Source organism: Pongo pygmaeus, chromosome 14 (genome assembly GCF_028885625.2).
Source record: "Pongo pygmaeus isolate AG05252 chromosome 14, NHGRI_mPonPyg2-v2.0_pri, whole genome shotgun sequence".
In the NCBI taxonomy this organism is placed as follows: Eukaryota; Metazoa; Chordata; class Mammalia; order Primates; family Hominidae; genus Pongo; species Pongo pygmaeus.
In genome coordinates this window covers 66,539,167-66,565,889 of record NC_072387.2, presented here as the reverse complement: position 1 = coordinate 66,565,889, position 26,723 = coordinate 66,539,167, and the positions used below count along the sequence as shown (strand labels likewise).

Below are 26,723 nucleotides of genomic sequence, written 5' to 3'. Positions count from 1 at the left end.
AGAATCTCCAGAAATTCTCTCTAAACTCTAGAAAACAAAACAAAACAAAACAAAAACATGTTAATCTATTTAATATTCAACATCCAAAGCCCAGTGTTGTTCACTCCTCTTTTCTTATCTGTGTCCTTTCTCTCTATGGCACCAATTCTCAAGCTGGGCATTACTGACATTTTTGACTAGATAAACCTTTGTTGTGGGTGGTTGCCCTGTGCATTGTAGGGTGCTTAGTAGCACCCCTGGCTCTACCCACTGGATGCAAGCATCAACAACTTCTCTACTCCCATGTCTTAACAATCAAAATTGTCTCTAGACACTGCCAAATATCTGTAGGGGGAAAATTGTCCCAAGTTGGGAACCACTTATTCTCTATTTTGGTGCCAAAATACCAGTTAGTACAAGCTCCAGTAAACATAGAATATTATAGAAGGAATAAGACAGGACAGCTCTATCAACTTTGGGAGTTCCTGGGACAGTGGACATACATGAACAATTCTTAGGAATGAAATTATTCTACCTAACAGAATTCACACAGCAGATTTCAGGAGCTGCTTGGAGGATCTGGGATATTTAAAAGCCACTTTTCAAGGTGTGGACATCTTTCCTATCATTTCTGCCCTTGATCTTCACATCTCTCTTCTGTCTCTGCCTGCTAGAGCTTCAAAGGTGATTTCAGATTTCAAACGAAGAATTATTTCTGGGAAGTTGGAAACATACACATAAATACTCTGATAATGGCTTGAAGCTGAGAATTGCAAGATTCAGCAAAGTTGGCATTGCCTCTAGATAGTTGGACCTGGCCCAAGAACAAGGTGCTGTTAGGCAGCATCTTATAAAGAATGGATCACCAGGCAGCAGCAAGCTGTCCTACTGTTATTTTCCTGAATTCACATTCAGCTTGGCAAGTCTTCTGCAGAACTCTCCAAGCTAGTGAGCCTAATTCAGGTGTCCTTAAGTCTCTTGGCTAAGGATCTTCCTTAGGATAGACATCATGGTGACATCTCCTAAGCGACACATTTGGAACAATCCCCACCTTATTCGAACTCACCTTTCTAATCCTGTTTAACTTTCTAATCAGAAAATATCCTGACTTTATTTAAATGTCTTTATACAGGCCGCCTCTCTCTTCTTCCAGAATGTATTTCCTGTAAGTCTCTGCTGCCAAAATCCTGTCCTACCTTAAATGCTCAATTCAAATGCTGCTGTGTCCAAGAAGCTGTTACTGATTCCCTTTTTGACCTCTCATTTCCTCCATTGAAAGTACTTGCTTTTTGTTTTTTGAAAAAAATTTTTCTCACTGTGACTTGTACTTTTCTCATAGTACCAACTACAATCTGTATTTTGTAAATGTCTTCATTTCTCAGTGTATTATAAATTCTAGAGAGACAAAGACTATATCTAGTTAATATTTGTATGCCCCATGGTGTCAAAATATACAATATATGCTCCATAAATTTCTGTTGAATTGAACTGGGATGTACAATCTCTGGAAGGAAAGGTAACAGAGAAGTCATATTTGACCCATTCATTTATTCCCTTTCCTCCTCTAGATTTTCGTAGTTGTGCAAAATGAAAGAAATGAAGTACATATAACATTGAATTTTAGAAATCTTTTAGGAAGAAATTCAGGTTAAGAAATCATAAGCACACAATCTCAGAGGTTATCTTCTCTTACCCTCAAATCAAAGTCAAACACTTCACATGGTGAATCTTAAAATGAGGATTTCTTAATACATAGGAATTGGTGATAATATAGTAAGATAATTCACTTTCTATCACTTTTTCAACCTTTAAATGAAATAGCTAAGCACTGTCGCGTAAAGATTTTATCTGAGATTTGTCATTCTAACCTGTTTATCATTTTGTATATTTCCTGTTATACTTTATAATGCATTTTGTCCATTTTAACACTCCATGTAGGTTATACCTAAATACTACTGTTAGTTTTCCTTCAGGTTTACATAAGTAGTTTGGACATTTTCCACCCAATGTGATTATTGAGTAGGTCATTCCTACTTCCATCACTGATTTACAACATGTGGACATATGGGGGTTATTTTAATGGAGAAATAAATAGATGAGAAAGACAACATAATATTTAGTTGTCATTGAGATAAAATTATGAAATGAAGATGAAAATAAGATAATAATCACATGGGAGATAGTAGACAACCATTATAGAATGTTTAGTAATACTGTGGACAAAAAGATATGGACATAAATTTGATTCTTAAAGGGAAAGGATAAAATAAAAGTTCAAAAATCTTATCTCAAAGCAGATCATTAAATTTAAGACAGCATTTAAACTGCAGTGGTAAGGGAAAATACTACCAAAATATGACTTAATATTGTTAAAGAGGTAGTATACTACTGGTATTTAGCAGATCAATGAAACGAGTGAATATCCCATCCCACTTATTTTAATTTAGATTTCTAAAATATAAAATAAGTAGTGTTTAAAGAACATTAGAAATGTATTACTGCATCTTTTGAGAATAAGATGGAGCTCTGTAAGTTATAAGGAGACAAATTCAACAATTTTTTTAGTAAATTAAATTCAGAGTCAGGCCAGCCTCACTTGATTAACCACCCTGAAAGTGACTACTAGCAATTGCAACATTACCTTTTCATCTGATCTTTGAAGAAGGCAATAAAATTGCATTTATTTAATATAAATGAAGCAAGGCAGACATTTTAAAATGTATTATTTATTTATTAGCCATACTGCTGTTACTTAACTTCTCCTTCCCCTTTGTTTTATGATACTGGCTTCTGAAATTATTAGGCTGTCCTGTTATTGTATGTGTATTTTAACCCACATGTATGGATGTAATGTTTAAATATCTTTTTATATTACTAGAACTTACATAATCATTTCTAAGAAGCCAATTGATAATCCTGTTAATTTATATATGCAAAACTTTCTGATATAAAGGAACTCAATACAGCCTACATAATTGCTTCCAGGTGAAAATATACCAAGCTCACTTAAAATCTCTAATGTGCCATAATATTTTTTAGAGCCATACCACCAATGTTGTGAAATATCTTTAAAAATGGCAATGAAAAATTGAAGGCAATATTGGAGAAACAAATCTGAACCATTAAGAACCATTAACATAGAGATGATCTAAAGTATATGATGTAATGGTGAATTTTAAAAGACAATCATATTAGTGGCATAATTTTAAAAATTGTTTCAAATGATACATTGAAGACACTAGAGGGGTAAGATATTAAATATGGCAGGATTACAGAATTCACAGTCTATGATAAGGGGAGGAATTGAACTTTTAGTTCAAGTCTGGGTATAAGGCTTCTTAAATAGTCGCCCTTGAATAAGTCAATTGACCTCTTTGAGCTTCAGAATCCTTACTTCTGTAATATCTTATAAATTTGTGAAAGTGTTCTGTGAATTGAAATATGCTCTATAAGCAGAGTTTATTATTATTATTTTAGGTTCTGAATTATCCTTAGGAAAGTAAGCATAGTCTTCATATAAGCAGCCCTGAATGCCAATTTTTTAAACAAAATCTAATGATAATCTATTTGAAGTTAATAAAAAAAGGTTCAAAATTTGGTTCTTTTTCTTTACAGTCTTTGGAAAATGTTATGAAGTAATTTGAATTACATAACTTCAGAAAGCTATATTTTAAAATATGAATCATAATTAAAATGTAGTTTATTTGATTATTTTAAATAATTTAATGTATATAAGAAACGGAGCGTGGAACAAATAGCAAATCATTCCTCTCAAAGTGAGATGTTTCATTTTGTAAGAGAAAAAGTAGAGCATCTATTTAGAGCTAATGAACGGTAAGTTGATCTGTGTGATATACAGTTGGTAAAAGCTCGCCAATATCTTCCCTCCCTTACTTATTCCTTGCATGTAAAATACTTATTGCCATAGTTTGACCAAAACCTAAGTTATTTTTTGATAACTCTTTCTGAAATATTTAAAATGAAGAACGTTAAAAGAAGCCGCACCCTGCTTTAGGCATACTGAGAATTTGATCCCTAATGTAGAATAGATTTCTCAAAATATCATTAGTGTCTAAAATGAACAGAAAATGATACATGCCATTGGTGAGCCATATGCATCCACCTCCAAAAGCAGGTAATAAAGAGCTTTAAAATGGTCCATTAGCTGGCTGATCTATTTGTATGTGCCTTATTGATACTATACTGGTCTTTACAAATTAATTTTCTTCATATTCTATGAAGACTGATGCTATCTCCAAATAATTGTATCTAGTGAGTATACCTACTTAAGTAAATATTATCTGGAGGACTTTAACATTTCATTGACATGGAGTAAGCCTGTGATATATGTCCCTTCCACAGTTTCCTCCTAATTGCAGCATAGCCAGACAGGGAACTTCATTTGAAAGACACAGTACTCCCTCAACCCTGGTCAGATTGTTCAGGTAACAGCTTGGTCTACTTGAGAGCAGTGAAGGAACGGCATGGTAAGCATATGGATTTTGCTGTTCTTAAAGTTATTTTCTTTATGTAATGAAATTACTTGTATTAAGTAGTAGTGTCAAGGTAGCATAAGGTCAATTTCTATGTTAGTAAATATCACCAAGCAAAAAGTATACATATTCTAAGGGCAAAATGTAATTGGCTTAGCACTTCTTTGTACCTTAGGATCCTTGTATAGCACCTAGTGCATAAGTGGTCTTCAATAAAAAAAAGCAAGCAAATAAATGAACAAAAGAATAGATATGCAAGTTATTTAATCTATAACAATAAATCTAACCCATAAAGATCTTCTTAGATATGGAAAAGCAATGCACTCTTCATGATATATGTTATGCTGCTAGAAGAAAAGTAAAATTAAAAAAAAATCCAAACAAAAAGAATATTACACTGGTTTGAAATTTAGAAGATGTCACTCAGTTAGTGAAATGGCAGATATGTGGGATTAACTGAGAAAAAACGCAAACAACCAAATCTAATTTATAAAGAGTAATGTGTATTAGAATGTACCTAATTACTTGTCCAACAAGATAGTAACTCTGACACCGTTCCTTTTTAGTGTTTACTCCTGAGGCATCATAGCCCAAGGCAAACACATAGTAGGAATGCAATAGATGCTTGTTAAATGAGGAGAAAAGGAGGTTTATTATTTTAAAATGCCAAGATAAATATGTGTTTACTTTAAAATACCATTTACCCATATTGTATATATTGGATTCTGTACTATCTGGAGTTTCAGGCATTTACTAGGGGTCTCAGAACGTTTCCCCTGCGGATGAGGGAGGACTATTCTATTTGCTTTAATTAGTCATGTAAGATTATGACAGAGCTTATAAAGGTACATTTCTGAAATCCTCTGAGATCTTATGCCAAATTATCTTTATACTAATTGTAAATATTAAAAACCACAAATATTATTAGGCTATGACCCTTTGGTAATTATTTAACTAGCCAATTTATCTAAGCTATGTGAAAGATTGTTAATCCACTTCTATTGAGAAACTAGTGATACTATCAAGTATTTTTTTTTTTAAAGTCTTATTTTAATGGCAAGCAGATAACTAGTAAAATGAGTTGTGATGCCACAGTTTGCTTTTCCAAAATAATTATGATCAGGGTCCCTGTGATATGCAGTGTGTAACACATCCCTTCTGTGTTAATGAATTCAAGGGAAGGCAACACCACTATTAGTAATAGCTTTTTATTCGGAGTCCTCATTTTCCAGATAGATCACATTAAACACAGCCATTAAACAATAGCGTTAAGATAAATCCATACAACGTATGCTGCTTTTGTTGTTGTCCTTGTTCACCAATCACTTGGTGCAGCTAAGAACCTTATGGAGTGATGGGCTGATAATGGAAATAGCCAACCTGCAAAACACTGGGGCCAGGAAAGTCAGACTTTAATCAGGTCTCATTCAATCATATTTCGAATCAACACATCTTGATAGCCAAAACTCTCATTTGAATTAATGCTCTGATAAATGCTGTCTGTTGTCAAAAGAATATAATTAGACTATTATGATTGGGCATATATTACGCCAGACCTGTCTATCTGTTGACCTCAGTAACTTCTACTCTATTAGATAACAAATAGCTTTTAACCTGGTTCTAAAAAAGCATATGCTCTATTACTACATGACTTTTTTTATGGTGCCATATTTTAAATTGAGCAATGTCTAGATCCTTTAAAGGGAAGTCATGTTTTACAAGATTTCAGCTAATTTTGGAAAACAAAACAAGTTAGTTTCTCAACCAGGAATTCAATTAACCTATGGAGTAGTGAGCCAATCTTTGTATATTGCCTGCAATAAAGTTAGAAATGTCAGGTTGAGAAATAGCATGAAAGAATTCTTTGAAATTGCATGATATGTCTCTTTAATGTTTACTTTGGTATAGGTATAACTAACAGATTCTCACTACTTTTAACTCAGATGAGAAGGTTATTTTGTTGCTTTTTTTTTTTTTTTTTTTTTTTTTTTTTTTTTTTTTTTTTTTAGTTCATCTGTAAGCAATTTTTAGAAGTTTGGGTTTCTTACTGAAATGATTTTTTTTTTCTGTGCTTAACTTCAGTTACTTAAAGACCTAAAAGACAAAGTGGTATCACATCACATATTTTGTATGTGTGGGATTTTTTTTGAGGGGTTAGTACTTGAAAGACGTGAATTGATATTTTTTTCACATTCTAAATTATGCTAAAACTCCTTCAAATCTCACTGTTTGCTCATGCATCACCTATTAGAGCAAGTTGCTCCCTAAAGGTGTGATTTTGGCATCTCATAGGCTTCCTTGAAAGCCAAGCACCAGAGGTCTGCAATAAAGGCAGTTGCCAGCTAAATGAATAAAAGCGAGATTTTCTCAATTCAACTATAAAAGCTTAGAGTCCTGACTGCTGAATTACCACCAACTTGTAAATAAATAATCACTACTAAATACAGATAATGTGTTAAACGGCTAACACTAGTAAATCACTGGCGACAGAGAGCCTAAAGGTAAATCCCTCACACATTGGCACAACCAATTATTACAATCTTATGGTGTTTTAATGTCCTCAGACACATGTAATAAATTGAACAACTGGTTACTTAGCATTAAGAATGTTTATAAAATAAACCCTACTCTCTTTTCTGATTTCATTTACATACTGCTTTAGATTTTACTAAGTGGTTATCTGTCTAGTAAGAGAGAGGCAACACTTGGTAAGACTAAATGGAAATCAGTTCTCCATCAAATTTCAGCTATCAAGCTAAATCAACCTGTAGTCTCCTGGCAAAAATAACATCATATAACAGAGACAACACATTTCAGATACATAAATTGTCCAAAATATAGAGAGTCAATTAGGTTTCACATGTACAAGATCCCTTCTTTTCTAATTTAAACATTTATGAGTAATAAAAACCAAGAGTAGAGCTTTGGAAAGGCTGTTACTAGGAACCAAAATATAGTTCTCAAGAGAATAAGGCTGATGGGAGTTGTCCACTCTTCTCTCTCAAAGCAGTTTTGCAAGCGAGGTACAGTCTAAAATATTGATGGCATTTGACGGAAATATTTTCAGTAGAAGTTTTTAAAGTTTAAAATTACAAAACTTAATTTAATTCAATGTTTGTTTTTGCTTTTGTTTTTGTTTTAAATATAAGAATTTTTATGACATTTTTGCTGTTTCTACACTGGCTTGGTCGCCAGAAGAGAAGGCACAAAATTCTCCACCAGTTTGCAAATAATGCATTTTTCTGCTCCAGTGCTCAAACAGCCTTTATTTAACTCAGCACCACATTTTCTAAGGTATGGGCACAAAACTGTTTGTCATGAAGCTGTAAAGTGCCAAAAATTTTAAATGCTGAAAGAAAATGTCAATCAAGGCATTTTCCCATCTGCTGCTACTTCTGCAAGTGCTAATTTTATTTTTCCCAATTCCTGAAATTTGAGGTTTCTTAGCCTCATATGGAAGTAAGTTTGAAACTCACTAAATGTCACAAGAAAAGGTGTAACCAAATGAAGGAATAGAAGGTGTATTGTTCTCAAAGGACACCAACAAAAAGGGGCAGAAGAGCACTGAGATAAAGGAAAACATTTTGTTAAGACCCAGACCTCTTGAAAAACACTACACAATGCAAGTAACCACTGCTGGTACATACATGCATTAAAGCATTTTTCATGTTTTTGAAATATAATGGGAACACACATCTGAAGCACTTAAAATACTTTTGAGAACCAACTGATGGTATAATATCTACATAGGCAGAAGCTGTATGTTATTGAAAAAACATGAAGAAGTTTCAGATATTGGTACAAATGTTAATTCTTGTGATTTAGCATGACTTTAATAAAAGCTTCTACAAGGACTTGCACATAACCATGACTGATGGATGTATTTTTTGACCTTTCAGTTAGCTCCATCAGCTCCCTCAAACACATTTTGAACAGATTATGTACTGTAGTACTTGGTAGACTATACATTAAACAAGAGACTTTGCTCTGAGGCACTGCTTCCCACATTCCATGGGGAAAAGGAAGCAGGAAAAAACAAAACTCATAGAGTTCGACAGCTACCGAGGCAACACTTGCCATTTACAATATAAGCCCAAATATTTTTGCAACACAACTATATATTAATTTAATAAAATACACAATATAGCTCTTATACACTCAACAATTTGGCTCATATGCACTGAATCTGCAATAAATCAATAAAAATATGTCATTTGATGTAAACACATTGAATCTTCTTACATTTGCACATTTAAATGGTCATGTGACTTGTGTATGTCTAAGACATTTTCACTTTCCTGAGCTATTTTAGTGTCCACAAACGAATAAAACATATTAATCAAGTTAATTTTCTCTGAATCTTACCACTCAATGGTAACTATTTTTTAGAACTTTTCTATGTCAAATTTAAACCATACTCATCATTGTTTAAATCTTTGTTGGACACTAAAATGCTAAATAGGCATTTTAAATCTTTAAATTTTCTTCTTCTTTAATGACGTGAATTAGTCTACGTGTGTGCAGGACAAAATGGACTATATCTTTTTACATTTAACTTTTATACGACATGAGATGTCTTACAAATGACCAAAGGTTTTTTTTTGTTTTCGTTTTTGTTTTTGACTAATGATATGGAATGTTCCTTGTGTTTATATGTGTGTCAGGTAACTTTTTACAGAAATGTTTACCACAAATATGTGTTAATGTTTGGTGTAGCTCGGACTACTGCAAGGTCTTTTCAGGACTTTCAGTAGAAGCCTGTGATGACTGCTAGAAATCCACCACAGATCACAAGTTATGACCCTGCTTTGTATGGGGTTTATAGGTAAACAGTTAAGTCAGCATAAATCACGGAGGACAGTCTGAGAGTGATCAGAAATACTTCAATTCTCACACTGCATACCTTCCTAACAGATTGTCAAAAGGTAATTCTTCTCCTCATCCTCCTTTTTTGTCTCTCCTTTTTCTTCTCTCTTTTTTTTTCTTTTCTCTTTAAGCATCATTAATTCTGTCCTAATACAAGTTTGGTCAAAACGAAACCATTGTTATCTCTGAAAAAGAAATCAGCAGTGGAAAGAACATACTTGTGGGCACTTCAGATGTTCACTAAAAGCCTTAAAGCAGCATTGGTCTTTCTTCATCCCTGTAAAATGGGTTATCACCAGGAGGGATCATTTTTAAATCAACAGAAGAGACAAGAAAATGCCAATGCCTTTTTTTTTTCTTTTTTCACTTTCTCACAGCCACAGGGTCGTTTCCCCGGCAGTCTTGCAAAAGCTTATCAATTTCTCTCACAACTTCCTCTGCATCCACGGACTCTCTGCCCAGATCCCTGTTGGGGTGGTCAAGCTGCTCAAGAACAGCACCCATCTCACTGGAATCCCGGCTGGCTCTGGAATGCACATCCGCAAAGACCCTTGCCATCTGATCGGAAGCCATGAAGGCAGGGTCTCTTGGTTGCTTACTAGGTGACAGATATTGACTGTCAGTGGGCAAGTACTGACTGCTTGCTTCAGCCAGGGCTCCTGGTTTTGCTTCACAGCCATCTAGGGAGCCTTTTGTTGAGGTGCAAGGCTCGATGCATGCCTTGGTTGGGCTGCTTGATGCTGAGGGAACCTCTTGGAGGAGAGGGCTCAGGGCACGTTTGGCTTTTAAATAAGGTTTAACGTTGGCAATGAGAATAGTGTGCTCTCGCTTGTCTTTTCCAAATGTACAAAAAGTCTTTTTCCCAGTGGGATTCACAGTTTCGTAAGTCTCAGTCTCAACATTAGCTTCAACTGTAGGTACAAAGAGATTTGTGCGGTAATCTGCATTTTCAGCTTGATTGGCTGCAGGGAACTGTGGCATCCAGCACCTGTCAGAATGACCAAGCACTCGGCATTCATCTGTGCAATTAACACACTCTTCTGGTTCTGCAAAACAAAAGAGAAAACAGCAAATCCAATCATTAGAGTTTTCTTTAAATTTCTACAGAGGCTGTGATCAACTCTCAATGGGCTTGCTTGACCTCTGGTCTCTTAATTAAAAAGGAAAAGAAAACAATAATTAAAACATTTCAGGATGGTTGCATAAACCTGCTGGTTGAGACAATGGTTTAATTTAAGTCTATTCTCTAGATATTAACGAATTCCCATAGCCTGGGAAGAAGTAAGAGGTGGCCATTGGAGAATCATTCTCAGTAGAATAGAGCATCACCATAAACTAAACTCGTGGGAATATCAGTTAGTCTTTGTTCTGTATAACTCATCCTAGAAACAGTGAACTTCAAAAAAGATTATCAGCATTATTTTTTTCAAATCAAATAACAGGGCAAAAACTGGATTGCAAACTTCCATAACAAGTTCTAAGCTGCTCTTTAAAAAATGTTTTATCACTATTTTGCTTGTAATTGTTATTTGGATGACAGTCATGAAATAAAAGGTTCCCTTTAAATGCTTATTTTTCCTACTGAGAGTGGCAAATGGAATTTTTATCAGAACGTATTATGAATAAGCTTGTCAAAAAGTGCACATCCCTATTTTATTAGATAGGTGTATGGATCATGTAATCAGTTTTCTGTTCAGCTTTTTGTTTTGGGTGTAAGTAGGTGAAAATGCATTTACTCAACAGATACAGTTCAGAATGAATGACAAATCATGATTTCCCATTTTAAATAATAATGCTTTCTGTGGGAATTTTTACTTTTTTCCTTTGCCAATAGAGACTCTAAATAAAGCATTCTTTTAATGATCTCTATTTCACAGATGCTGAACGTGGAATATGAAAAAAAATCCTTAATTATAGAACAGCTGCATACTTCCATTGACCCCAATATTTTAAACCATAACTTTGAGCTACATCTTCCCAGTTGTCTCTTTCTTCTATAAATGACTGTGCCCATTGTGGTTAATGACTATTTCTAAATCAGAGACTTTTACTTTTAGGAGAGGATATTTACAATATACCTTTATGTAATGGGAATAGAAGTCCCTACACTTTTAGGTGCCCTTGGGATTTGCCATTTAATTGATGCTAGATGATCCCTACATATTTAGAGTGTCCTGTGCAAGAAAAGCATGTCCACATGAAAGATATACTTAAAATAGCAGCAAATGTAATAGCATTGATAAATTTGTATATCACTTCTCAAAGTTATATATGAAACCTAAATTTATACTTAAAGCATGTAAATATTATTTACATTAAAAAGCCCACAATCTGTTTTATCTCAAAAGGTTTTAAGATAAAACAATTTCTTAAGAGATTGAAATTTTTTAGGAAGAAATCAAAATGGTGTCTTGACAGAACAAAGATACTAGGTTATTTATTCACACCTGTGAAACATCAAAAAAAATTAGGTATCTTTCTTCTATTTTAATTTTGTCATTTTTTAAAAGAACTGTTTTCTTATGAGTAAATTAAATATTCACTGTTAAATTTATTATGCAGGAAAGAATGCTGAAAAGCAGTCTCACAGTGCATCCACAGATGCAAATACTATCTACAAATTGAAAGACTCTTAGACAGACATGAAGAACAGCAGGAACTAGGCATTAATTTTTTTTCAGAAGCCTCTATTTATGTATTTAAATTAGAACTGAAATTTTTAAAAAGGGGGTATCAGAAGTTCAATATTGGCCAGGCATAGTGACTTATGCCTGTAATCCCAGCACTTTGGGAGTCTGAGGAAGGAGGATTGCTTGAGCCCAGGAGTTTGAGACTAGCCTGGGCAACATAGCAAGACACCCCTCTACAAAAATAAAAAAATTAAATTAGCCAGGTGAGGTAGTGCATGCTTCCCGTCCCAGCTACTTCGGAGGCTGAGGCAGGAAGATGGCTTGAGCCCAGGAGGTCAAGGCTGCAGTAGGCTATAATCATGCCATTTCACTGCAGCCTGAGGGACAGAGTTAAACCCTGTCTCAAAATAAATAAGTAAATAAATATATAGAAAAGCAAAAAGAAAGGTTCAATATCAGGTATCAGTCATTTGTTTCCTTTACCTACTCTAAATGGGAATCATAAATATTACCTTTATTTATATCTGTCATTAAATGTTAGAAAAATAATATCATTTCAACAAATAGATAACTTTCAACAAATTATATCTTTCAGAAAGAAGGAAAAGTAGAAGACTTTACAATCTATTTCACTCAGTAATACTTTTGTATCTTCTAGCATCATGAATTTTTTTTAAAAATTCGTTTATAACTCATACACTGTCTTTGAAATATGCTAATGTAGTTTCATGTTTCATATTGACTGGCCTTTCATTGCAGCTATTTGGATAGCTAACACTGAATGAATTCAATATGAATTTAAGAGACAGAAAAAGAAAGAATAATGCAGAGGTATGAAAGTGTAAATCGACCTTGAGTTTGAAACCACCAACATAAAATGATTGTTTGCTTGTCACTACTGAAAATCTGCAGCATTTTACTTAACTCCTTTATGTCACATCGTGGGGAGCAAATTTTGAGTATTGATTATGATACATTACAAGCTGTTCACCTTGTGATTAGACTATAATTTTGATGGCAGCAGTTCACAGGCAGTGAAGAAAATTGAATGGACACTTTTGTACAAACAGCAGAAACCATGAGCACAAAGTGAACTCTAACTGTCAAGGGTCAAGTTAGAATTTGTGAGAGAGGGAAATCATTTTTGAACGGGGGGGAGTGGGGAGGGATAGCATTGGGAGATATACCTAATGCTAGATGACAAGTTGGTGGGTGCAGCGCACCAGCATGGCACATGTATACATATGTAACTTACCTGCACGTTGCGCACATGTACCATAGAGCCTAAAGTATAATAATAATAATAATAATAATAATAATAATAATAATAAAAGAAAAAAAGAAAAAACATAAATGGATGAATAGGTAAATACAGAAAGAAGAGACACAGATAATATACAATGAATGACTGGTTGGACGAAAAAAGATAGACAAATGGAAAAAAGGAAGAAAGTAGAAAGGGAAAGAAGCAAAACAAAGTGAAGGGAAGGAGGGAAACGAGGATGAGAGGGAGGCAAGGGCTGGGGGTAGATGAAGGGAGAATGGAGTGTGGAGGGAGAAGGAGGGAAAGCTGCCACAAAGAAAGGGTTTGTTTAAGACAAAAAATTCATAGTATTTCTGACATGTGTACCTTCTACTGCACATTTTTAAGTGCCCTCAATAAGTTAAGTGTGTATAATAAAAAATAACATTGAGGAGTATTTACTTAAGCCCTACAGTTCTAAGGTAGATGATGAAACTCCTCTCTGTACTTTAAGGGGAATGGATTCTGGAATAGATATGTTAAATTATAAGCTATGGAAATGAAAAAAAACGCAAATTATTTAGATAGCCACCATTTGCATATATTCCATATATATACCAGAAAACAAGTCCAGAAACCCTGAACAGAAGAAATCAAATCAAAAATAGTTGAACAAATATGCACTTTTTTCTTCAGGTGCAATCTGGGATTACTAAGAGATTATTTATTTTATTTTCCTACTTTCCTCAATATAACATGATCACCCTTTCACTGAATGCATCCCTTGCCAAGAAACATGGCAAAATCTAAATAGTATGCAGATGAGAGATACTCACAGATAAGCATGTTTATATTGCAGAAAGAAAACAATTCTAAAGTACACAAGATGGGACTGTGGGCAGTTCTGCCTAAATTAGACACTGTAAACTACAGTGTTTACAGTTATAAACTATTAGTTTATAATGTCTAATCTTTTAAAAGCATGATTCCCTGAAATATTATGTGACAATCAAATAACTTTAAACACTTGTTTAGTATTAAGAATCACTTTCTATACTCCTATTGCTGCATCTGACTGTTATGCAAGCCTCAAAGGGAAGTATCTAAATGCAGTAACCTTAATTAGTTTAATTGTGCCTCTTAATTTATATGACATTTTTGCAAAACAGATGAAGTAACTCAAAAGACTGTAGTACTTGCAGTTTACCTGCACCATAAACCACACACACACACATGCACACATATTCATGTTGTATACAGACCTTTATTTTTATGTTTGTGATAAAACTTAGCTTTCTCCAAGACACAGACTAAAAATTCATTAATAAAATAGAAAATCTTAAATTCATAACCTATGCATTTCTGAACATTAACTACTAGCAATTACCGTAAGAGAAATACAGGTGAATCACAGGAAGTTCTATATTCATAATATCAGGGGTACATAAACAAGACAATATTTTATTATTGTAAATAAAATAACAATATTTTATGTATTTGTTTATATATTAACAAAGCTTATATAAATTAATGTACACATATATATAAATCTTTCAGACTAAAAGCACCAATAAGCAACATTTTAATCTTCCCCTTTGCCACAAGCCTGGGTGTAAAACCTATGATTAGATCAACACTTTAACTGTCTCTGATTTTAGAATTTCATGTAATTAAAATGGATTTGGACATAAAGATACCGGAAATCTGCATATTCATATTGGCTGATAATATCTGAAAGCTCTCTCTCTTTCTCTTTTTTAACCTACACTAAGCAGTTTAATAGCTTAATCTTAAGGATATCAGGCAGGCAATCATTTTGTGACAAAATATAACTTCAGAGGAATTAAACCATTGTGAAATTATTCTAAATTATATCTATGTGAGGAAAAAATACTTAGATAAAAACATCACTTATCTGCTTTTAAATTGTTGGGTTTTAATAGTCTCCCACAAATGTCACATAATTTAATTTTACAATGTGTTTTAATTGTATAATGTCACTATATCACAGGAGTGCATAGCCATTTCGATGATGCCCAAAATTATCATTTATAAGATAGAAAGTTGAAACCAAAATGTTATTAAAATCAACAAAGATTAACAAAGACTAAGTGCCTCAGCTGAACATAGTTATTGTGGAAAGTTCAGGGAAAAACACTTGTGGGTTCTGATTCTGTATTGTCCAAGCACAAGAAATATGCCTAGGAACCAGCCAAAAAAGTCTTACTTTGGAGAGAATCTACCTCTTTATTCTATTCTGTTTTGCTCTCAGGCAGAAATTTGTCACAAGTCAGAATTTTAAACTTATTTTCTCTGTCTTCAAAGCACTACAAAAGTAATTTGTGACCACTTAGGGAAATTTTAGAGAGCATAAAAGGATTTCCTCCCCTGAGTTTCAGACGTACTGGGTGCTTTGGGAACTTACATATTTGTACACCTGAAAACGTGCATATAGTTTGCAGCACAGGAGTTTCCTATGTGCATCCAGTATTTGCCTCTGATTTTCTTTTCTATAATGATGAGTTAAATGTCTGTGTTGTAGACACTTAAAAACCAAAATCCACAAATCATGGCATCAATAAAGACAGTCTAAATTGTTGTGGCCAGGAGAAAAGGATATTTCAGAAAGTTATCTGTGCTTTATGATTGTCAACCAAATGGTCTTATTTCTGTTTTGTAAACAGATGTAAATAGAAATCGTGTTCTTCTATTACTGTGGTAGTTGGTATCATTTCTAACAACATCTTAATATTAGAGTTGTTTCCAAGTAGACAACTCTATAAATGGAAGTCCAGTTTTTATTTGTTCCCATTATTCTTTTTTTGTTTCTAATTTACCTTCTTTCACCAATGTAAGCTTTCATAGTATCTAATTAGCTGTCTTCAAAATCAGACAGCAAGCACTCGTCTCTATTTATGGTCTGCACAAGTGTTCTGTAGATTAATTCTACAGAATCTAAGCTAAGTACCCATCACAAATTCTTTATCTGTCTGCAAACCAAGCCAAGCCGAGACCTTTGGCTGGCAGTCCATGCTCAGTAATAGTTTTCTGTTAAGAGGCTTTAATGGTATAACAACAGCTTGATTTTATGGCCTTTTTTTTTCTTCAGCACATACACACAATTACACACACATGCATGTGCACACATTTTTCTATGACCACAACAAATTGCAATTTATCCCAATATATTCTAACATAGAAAAAACATCAATGCTAAAATAGAAATCTCATCAGAAAATGGTCCAACATGCCTCTAATAAAATTGATTTTTCTTTCAGTGAGTTGACATAATTTACAACATCCTGTGAACTGACACTTTTCTAACATACACAGTTCTTTCTTTTTTTGGCTATGTTGATTATTATTCACTTACTTTCTTTTCTGATCCTATAAAACCTTTACACTTGTTATAATGATAGAGTGAGTCATTCCATATAAATGGTACCTTAACAATCTATATTCATACACATTATTATTTCCACTTATGACTTCTATGTCCCATTTACTTGTGTATTGTTACAAATGAACATTCTGTTCTCACTATCTGACTAAAAGGAGTAAAAATTTTGCTTTCAATATTATTTCTAGAGACAGTTCTGGATAAGTAAGTTGTCTCAAAATTATTTTCTCCTGTGTCAGATTTTTAAATGGGTATTCTAATATTACAAATTTCCTGGAATTTTTTCCTACTTCCAAGTTTTATTTTAACACCATTTTTAATAAGCTTGTTTTATCCTTTATGCAGGGAAGAACAGGGTTGTGTAAGAAAAAATGTTAATCGGAGAATCCATCCCTTGCTTAGCTAAGCTATTCTTCTTCTATAGCATTGTATTTCCCATGTGTCTCACTTGTGCACAGGGATACATGTTGTTTCTTAATCAAGTAACTAATATACAGATACACAGATATGGAATGTCTTTTGCTGCTTTTATTTTTTAATATAATGAGGAAAATATATCTTGTTATAATATGCTTATTTCATGAGGCTGCCTATTAACATGTTGGCAGTGATATAATGAGGAAAAAATAGACATAAGACCCGAGGAAATAAAATTATTTTTAAAAAAATCAGCCCCATAAAGAATTATAAATTTAAAATACACTCAAGTAATAAAAATACTATGAGAAAAAAATGTATACATTTTGAGGAGTATATACTGCTAATCTGGCTTCCAGATTTTACTTTGTGAAGTGCCATTCTATCTGCTTTTGATAGCAGAGAGCACATTTTGAAGAGGAAGTTGTTATAATACTATCAAATAGTCAAACCACGGCAGGTTTGAAGTACCAATCCTCTAGCGTGCACCTGCATCGCACAATGCTTTTGAATGTATTGCCACGGCTGCATTCAGACACCAGAAATCACTGTCCTATATCATAAGCAAGTGAATCCAATCACAGCTGGGTATTTGGAGCTGTTTGGAGCATTTGCACTTACTGTTCAATGCATCTGCACACCTTCAGGAAATGTTTTAAGTGTTTGTGACCCTTTGGACATAGTAAAATGTTTACCGGAGTGGAATTTTCTGGCGTATATATTGACCACACATAGATAGTGCTCTAAGGTGAACAGAACTTAAGACAAATTGAAATGAAATTTATGATAAGGAATAAATGCAAAACAGTATTTGATACGGAAGTGCTAGGACTACAAAACAACGAGAATCTAAACCATGCATTGGGAATTTAAGGCACAAATATCACTTGTGTCCCATGGCATGCCACTGAGATTAACATCGAAAATTTAATCTGCCCCTTCCCTGAATTCCCTTCTGTAGGTACAGCCATCACCTGGGGCAGCAGCAGATGCTTGGAAGTAAAGGCACAGCTAAATGGAACCATCTTTTTCCTAACAGGTACCCTGAAGAGAACTGGCTGAAGCTCAATACTATACCACTAGAACAAGATTTATATTCACTTTGAGAAAAGTATGCTTACGGAGACTTTCAAGGGAAAACAATACAATTCAAACGTCCCAGCAGCATAAAGACAGCTCACATTTTGTGGGCACATTAGATGAGTGTAGTTCAGCAATTACTTTAAAGAAGTTACACACAATAATTTATAAGGTAAAAATGCATTACACACCTCCCCACACCTTGCCTAGGAATTGAAAGTTTTCAAGGAGGGGTATCTTGGATAGAATGTTGTAGAATAAGTGTTTTGTTGCATACAGGTCTGTGGTAAATAAACCTAGGTCTATCTACTTTTAAAGTTCTGAAGTTTGTAAGACTATATCTCTTTACTGATGAGTTTAAACTTTGATTGGAAACTAAAAAGTAGAGTGAAACTAGCATATGGGAAATAATTCATGATCAATTACATTTTGAACTATGTCATATGATCGTCAAGTAGCAGAAATACAGAGAAAAGCGTAGGTTGTAATATTGTGAAAGGCTTTATGCAAGAGTTGGTGCATGATCTGTGATTCAAAGGCTGATCAGGGTTTCAACAGAGAGTGGAGAGCAGAGAGAGGGCGCTCCAGGTAAAGGATTAAGAAAAGAAACACACCTCACATGGGAATGTGCACGTCACAGGGCAGTAAGAGACCAGCTTTATAGGTCAAAGGACTTAAGCTGCAATGGCAAGGCTTGACATAGCAATGTAGAGAAAATTTGCTAGGATCTGAAAAAAGAATGGAAAAGTTCTAAGTAAAAGAGCACATTTAATACAGCAGGCAGTGAAGCACTAGTATAAGTATTTGAGCAGTGTATCATATGTCTCAAAGATTCTTGAATTATTTCGGTGGTTGATTGGAAAGTCATCAGACACCATTTATGAAACTATAGAATTGGGATGAGCTATAAGGTAAATAGAATCCAAATCAGCATTATTTCTAAAAAGGGATATCTAGAGTTTTTGGCTCAAGCCAGAGTATCTCCAATAGACACAACAAGACCTGAATGATTCACTGGAATAGGCATTCCAGCCCCCAGACTCAGCTTTCAGCTTTCATATCATCCTGCTTCTTCTAAAGAAAGTCTTAATGTGCATTTAAACTGGTATTTTATGTTACCAGCATAAATCTTGCATTTTTAAATTCTTCATTAGAAAAATATTTCTTTTTCCTACATCTACTTTATCTTTCTTCTCTCTTCCTCTAATTTTCTATTATCATTAACCAAACATAACATTTCATATGATAAAATATTCGAAATATTAAAGGATTATTTTAGAAGATCAGAAAATGGAGAGTCTGGAACAAAAGAGATTTGCTAGGTATTCAAAAGAGAGGTAAAAAATATATCAACAAAGCAAAGACAACAACAAAGAGTAAGATGGATGTTGAATCTCAGAACACTTTTCATATGTGATACACCATTGAAAAGGTTTTTGATACACTATATAAAGAACAATAAATTTTAAAAAATTCCAATTTTTTCCTAAATAAGCATTTATATTTTGTTTGAAGATAATGTAACAATTTTCCCATTGAATTATATATTACAGCATTACTCTGCATTCCTTATTATTTTTTATCTGTCTACCTGGAGACCCTAAAGTCCTTTGAAATCAAGATACTACAGTATATTCTTCAGCATTCCATTCCTTGAATATATGACACACTCAATGTACACTTCTGAATTTGAACAGAATGCTTTAAATGATGGAAAGGATCATTAAATTAAAGTTATCAAATACTATGGGTAACCTGTAATGGGAACAACTACATACTTTATGAATTACTCATTTCAGTACCATTCATTTGTGAGACTATAATGTCAGTTTTCAGAATGATCCCAGGACCAAATGAAGTTGTACATAATAGCTGTCTATTGCTGTGAGATACGCATTGTTTACAGTAATATCAGATGTCTGTTACAAACAATGTTTATATAGAAAATATAAAGTTATCTATTTATTATTGAAAATACCATTTTAAATTATGAGATAAATAAATCCTGCCTGACATATATTCTACTCGAACTTGGAGGTCAGAATAATTTCCCCTTAGGAAATTTTTGAAACCAGTGACACTGTTATTGAAATCAAAGCCTATATTTAAATAATCACCTCTTTATAATTTTAAATTATGGAAAACAGTATCCTGAAAACTACACCTCAGCACCTATAGGTTTCTTTCTTCTCTGCTATGTTTCTCTTTTGTTTTTTTCTTCTACTGCATTGCTGTGTCGAATGAGACACTTTTCTCTTTTAAGTGAGCTGTCTCTGTATCTTACACTTTAGCCAACAGCTATCATCAACATGTGAATTAATTAATAAGACTTTGTAATTTTAGAGTCTTGAAAGAGTTAATGCAATTTCCGAAAGAACCTGATTTATATGCAGTGAGAAACCTATGCTCTGGCATGCAGTAGTTAGCAGAAGCTGTTTGGTTTACAAGGACAAATGTAAAATTTTAGCAACTTAAATAATAGTGTGAATTTCAGACCCAAGACTGTTTAAGTATTCTACTATTCTTCATCTTTAGAGAGGATGTTTTCCTTATGCTTTTATTGCCTCTGTAAGCTAACCCCATCTCTGATAATGACACCATTTTTGATGACATGGATGAATACATCTAAGATTCAAGTCATCCTCCTAGCAAAGTGGTAATCCTGTAAGGAAGGTCAATGAAAACATGCCTATTAAGCCAAACTCGTTGTAAGAAGCAAGCAAGAGAGTCTTATTAGTGTTTTCTCTCTGCCTGCTATCTGATTGCTATTGGGATGTATATCTATTTACCAGTTTAAATCCTGTTGTTCATCTTGTTTCTAGCAGCTCTTGTTTTCAATTGCTAGAAACAAGCAAACAGAATCAGGTGTCAGTTTTAGCACTCTCAGAAAACAGTTAATTCAGATGCAGTTCATCTTCTCTGGCTTATTATTTAGCAATTAACCTCCGCCAATAGGATATGGGAGTCCCAGAAGATAGATTTTTAAAGAATGTTTTTAATATTTTAATATTTTTAATGACATTCTATTTTCCAGAAGCTATTTATTAAACTCACAGATTTCTACTTGGGATAGGTCTAAAGTTTCCTTTGTTAACTTAAATTAGATGGGCATGTGTAGATGAACAGATCAGTGTCTTGCTCAGACAAGTATTTTCAAAAAGTACTATATTTTTGAAGAAAGAAGTAATACAAAAGGTTTTTTTAAAGATTCAAATGAGTGAGAAATATGTATGAAACTATACTACTCCATAAATGATTCTGCAAAAAGTACTTATATAACAAAAATGTAAAAACTAAAGCTAAATGCCTTCAATATGTTCATGCATATGCGTATATGTGCACGCATGCACACACACAGAAAAATAATAATAAATATGTACTTTAATAAATACATACAAATGTCTCCTATGAAGTGGAATCTTTCTAAGAGGACAATTAAAATTATATTTTCCAAAGGTAACTTTAGAATAAAATACAGGCATTTGGACCTAAACAATTTGGCCTTGATCTTACTCAAGCAATACCCCTACCACTAAGCTGCTGAAACCATGAATCTTATGGCTACTATTATTTTAAATAGTCAAAAATACCTATAAAGGGTAGGAAAGGAATGATAACTGCCATTTCAAATAAAGGCTGTTCTTGGAATTATCTCTCTAAAGCCATTCTGTTCTTATTACCTGTAACTGTGCTATAAATTTATTGGAAGCTGATGTGTTTTATCCTCTACAATTGGTTCATCCCAAGAATAAAACTTTAAGTAAAATCAATGCACTCAATATCCATGTTCTAAAGTAAATATACAGAAATGTTTCTTGTAATAGGTTTTACTGGCAATGACAAGCCATTTTTCTAGTAACAGCTTTAATGTTTTGTAATCATTAAAACACACTGAAGCATTGGAGAAATTGGTAAAAGAGGTCAGGAAATTTACATATTAACAGAGAGGAGATGTGGCTCTTTAGATTATCCTGCTATGTAATCAAACTGAGGGGCAAAAAAGCTACTGGAGAGGGCTATTTCTAAATCACCGTAAAGATAAAAATGTGTTTTTAAAGAAAATGTTACCATGCATCATGCAGTATGGAGATAAAAAGGTGTCTAACAGTGATGTTTTAAATACTTTCTTATCTTGGAGAGTATTTTCTGCGATTCCATTGATAATCAGCCATACCCAGAGCAAAGAACAGACAGTAAGAGTGAAGTGCATTCCCAAAGGGTAATATTAACAAGAAAATAAATACAAATATATAAGCAATTATTTTATTTTCAGACTTTTAATCTGAATCCAATCTAAAAAGGAATTCATATTAATATAACAGAAGAACTAATTAAGACAGTCTTTCTTAATTCAAACATGCTATATTTGAGTTTTTCTTATTAATAATCTTTTCATTCAATCTTAGAAATAAGTGATTTTTTTTGTTGCTACCAAAGGTATTTTCAAGGAGCCATTTAACAATTTTCATATTCATTATCAAAAATGGATGTATGATGAATTATTCAGTTTGGTGTTCTAAGACCTCCATAATCTGGCCAAAATAAATTTTTTAGGCAACTCTATTATTAAAAAAAAAAATTTAAATTCTAGCAAGTCAGATTTTTACATTTGCTTTCACAGCAAATTTCTTTATAATGCCTAGGAAAAAAGCAGTAATCTTCTAACTGGACCCTAAAATTCCTTTAGAAATATAATTCATAAGTCAATCAGAGAATGTGGACACTTCTATTGGACACATAATTGGGATCACAAAGTCTCTGTTCAAAGGAGAAAAATGCTTGAATTTAAGTAAGTTTCACTCTAACCGTGAATGTGTACATTTTTAAGCTCCAGATGAGTTTTTGACTTGAGCTAAAGTTACCCAGTATTAAAATCCAAGGTCTACCCATAAGTGAACTACAATTAAACTATTTGATTTGACAAATTTCCAGTAATATATTCATGTTAAAGCTCATTCTTTAAATGATAAAAGTATTTATGGTCACAAAGGAAACCTACCTGCTATTATTACAAAATGGAGAAATCATTAGGTTAGCAGTACTTAGTAAAAAGAAACTTTCTATCCTGGCTTTTTTCCTTATCGAGTATAGTTGTTTTATTACTAAAAGTAAATATATCTGCACATAATTTTGCATAAAATCCCAAGTATAAATAATGCATTGTTAGATTAAGAATTTATTAAAAAGTACACATCCTAAGATACATAACTCATTGATGTATTTACTACATATAAAACACAAAGATTATATCTATATGAACTATTTGGGAGATAATTTAAACAAAATAAAAATATTATTTTTCTGATTATTTTATAACATAAAGACAAAATGATTATATTATAGTAATTTTATAATAACCAAAAATATATATGCTAAATTACATTCAGTAGCCTCAAAAATCGTATTCTAAATTGAAGAGTTTTATAGTATATATTAATAGAAAATATTTGCAAGATTTGCTATCTTGATTATCTTGATACTTTGAGAAAATGTAAATTTAAAATGATAACTTCAAATTTGTCACATAATTATCACCCAAGGAATACAGCTAAAAAGCAAATGTGCATATAGTTATGCATGCATCCTTCATACACATGATTAAAAAATTACATTCATATACCAGATGGAAATGAATAGAAGGGGCCTTGCCTAAAGACAACAATCTCTGAGAACCACTTAGTGGACACAAAATGAGGCTTAATTTACCTAACAACAGTTTCCAGTTTTCCTGGTGCTCAATCACAACACTAGCTCTGTGTTTCTTGTTGGTAAATGGCCATGGCTCTGCACAGGTGTACATGTGCCGGTGCATGTATGCACCAGTGAGCATTCACATACATTTGAGCAGGAAATGGATGTGAGATCAAGACAGAAATATATTTAGGAACACATGAAATAATGTATACAAATTTACACTCTAAAATCCAAAATGATTTATTGGTGTAAATGATACCCTTGAATTTAATTTTTGCTGAATGAAAAAAATATAACTCTTTTCCCAACTAGTTAAAATTTAATAAATGTGAAATCACAGCTATTCAAGGGTAACAAGGAAGACTTTATATAGACCTTATATGTGTGTGTGTGTGCACGCACATGCACACGCACACGCTTCTGTTTCAAACTTCTCACCATATTATCCCCAAATGAGGGACAGGTATAACTTTCCCAACTATAACCTTGTCTGTTTAAAGCTGTTCTATTTTTCCTCCAGTTTCCATTCATTTCCATACAAGAAATAAAGCAACCTTGTCTCTTTCTCTGGCATGAATAAAGCAAGAAAAATTGCTATTCTTAGATTACTATAATATACATGTATGTTTTTCAAGCACAGCAACAACCTGATATAATCATTTTTTCCAGTAGCAAGTGTTTTTCTTATGTAGTGATTAAACTATGCAGAAACCAATCAAATCTCTCAAAAGCATTCAAATGATTCAGAGACTTGGATGATATCCAGACGTAGAATAGTATAATATGTTGAGCTAAAATTTCACCTGAGATAGGAATAGTTTTTCCTGTTTTTTTTTATTTAATTTTTCCAGTTGTTTCAAATGTTAATGTGTTTTCCAAGATTATCTGAATCACATCTAGAGCATACTTAGAGACTGAAATATATTGCATAATTTATGGAGTTCCAGGGATTTAAATATTTAGCTTCATTAGCCATTATAATTTATATACTTTTGGTTCTGCCTTGCCTTTAGGAAACTATATGGGGCTGCTATGTAAAGGTTTTTAAAAGTATTGTGTAAAGAAGCCTTTAATGTATCTTCACAAAGTAACACTTAGCTAATATGATGTGTAATTGAGTCCAAAAGGAAAGAGGAATTTGGGGAGTCAGTTTCTCGGGTGAAACACAGTTCTTCAGGGGGCAACAGTGAAGCAGATTACATCTACACCAACAACTTACACCAAAAGAAAATAATCAAGTCTTTCTTTCCTGTATAGCCCACTTTCCATTCCATCAGTTTATTCTACACTATTTCCTAAGCGAAATTAATATAAGTGGTAGAATTTTCAAATTATGAAATAATTAAGATTTGGCCCACTTAAACTCACTTAAGAATAACAAATATTAAAAACCTGGTGTAAGACTAGATTCTTGTTTCAACCGTTAACACTATACAGCTTTTCCTGAAATACTAAGAGCATTAATGCAGAAACAATAAAGAAAATTACTCACTTACTATGCTATTTTCCTTTAAAGAAATAAAGTCCACATGTTCTGCCTTGCAAATGTATAGTTTTATGAGTGCTATCATCTAACAAGTAAAATTTGGATCACAGAGAAGAAAGCTAGCAGATGAAGAAATTGCTCACCTGGAGGAAGCAGATCAACAGACTGAAGTCTACTTGTGATGGTGTGTAGGGTGAGGATAGCAAAGGAAAGCAAAGTCGGGAATGCTTGAAAAATAAAATATTTTTAGTTAACAAATAGAAAAAAACAAGTAGGAAAAAGGGCCAACTGAATTATGAATCCTTCTCTATTGATTTTAACTTTTATATTAAAATTCTTTAGAATGATCAATATCTAAAAGATACGGTCATTGGTATTTCCCCAGCTACATAAGACTTAGTCTTAGTGGAAGAAAATTACTTTTCTGGGGGTATTTAAGTTTAGATGAGATGAAAACAGTGCAAAGTAACCAGATGTATTCCTAGGTCCATGAAAGAAATACACTCATGATGATGATGCATTCATTAATCTTAAATAAAATAATTTTCCGCAATAGTGGATAGAAGATGTGAACAAGCAGGCCCCAAAAATCAAAATCACAAACTCTTCTATAATATCCCTAGTTACCAAGGTTTTAATAAAAATGTGTACTGCATCTTAATGTTAGTTATACAATATATGCTGTCTGGAACTTGAAACAAGACACTATTTGTAATTTAGCCTTTTACTCAGTCACCTAATTTAAGAATGTACTGACTTTAGCAATGAGAAATATATATATATCTTATACATATATATATATTTCTGTAACATCTTCTATTTTTTTTTACCTAACATGAAAATTGTATGTAATACAAAATTAAGAAAATGCTGTGGTATATTCTTGCTTTTGTTTTTGTTTTGCTTTTTATAAGCCTCTAACTTAGATATATTATGTACATGTATATTTGATCTACTTCTTAGACTAAAACAAATAAAAAAAGAATATTTTGTTTTGCATTATTGAAATGCACAGTGAATATTAGAAATCAATTGCTGCCTAAAAGTCTTGCCAAAAAAAAAAATGCCTGTTGGTGAGCAAGAGTAACTTTATTCTTAAAATAGTCTCATTTTCTGAGATTCAACCTTTATTCAACATCTGTTGTTTGCCCCTCCCCTGGAAAATAATTATGTAGGATTCCAAGGTAAAACAGGTTGAACAATTAATAACAGGCAGCTCAAATGGTTTTTTTCTCACTGTTGCCCTGCGGATTTTCTTTCATTCTTTTCTTTTTCCCCTGGCTTTGTGTTTAATTTGTGTGTGTTTCTGTCCTATTTTTAAAGTATACCCTCACAACAGATGGAAACACCTGAAAATAAGTCTGCCTCACGCACATGTTTAAATGACGACTATTGTAATATTTAACAGAGTAAAGAGAATACAGAATATACTGAA

The 26,723-nt window shown here is 33.1% G+C and overlaps 1 protein-coding gene across 3 annotated transcripts in view; it reads right to left on the bottom strand.

Annotated features, from left to right (window-relative positions):
* Window positions 1-5,664: 5,664 nt before the first annotated feature.
* Window positions 5,665-26,723, bottom strand: part of PCDH17 (protocadherin 17) — a 99,463-nt gene continuing 78,404 nt past the window's right edge. For all 3 annotated transcript variants that reach the window (XM_063650908.1, XM_054446653.2, XM_063650909.1), the window contains one exon: window positions 5,665-10,384. In XM_063650908.1, coding sequence (XP_063506978.1) covers window positions 9,702-10,384 — 683 coding nt within the window. In that variant the 3' untranslated portion in view covers window positions 5,665-9,701. The remainder of the gene's footprint in view (window positions 10,385-26,723) is intronic.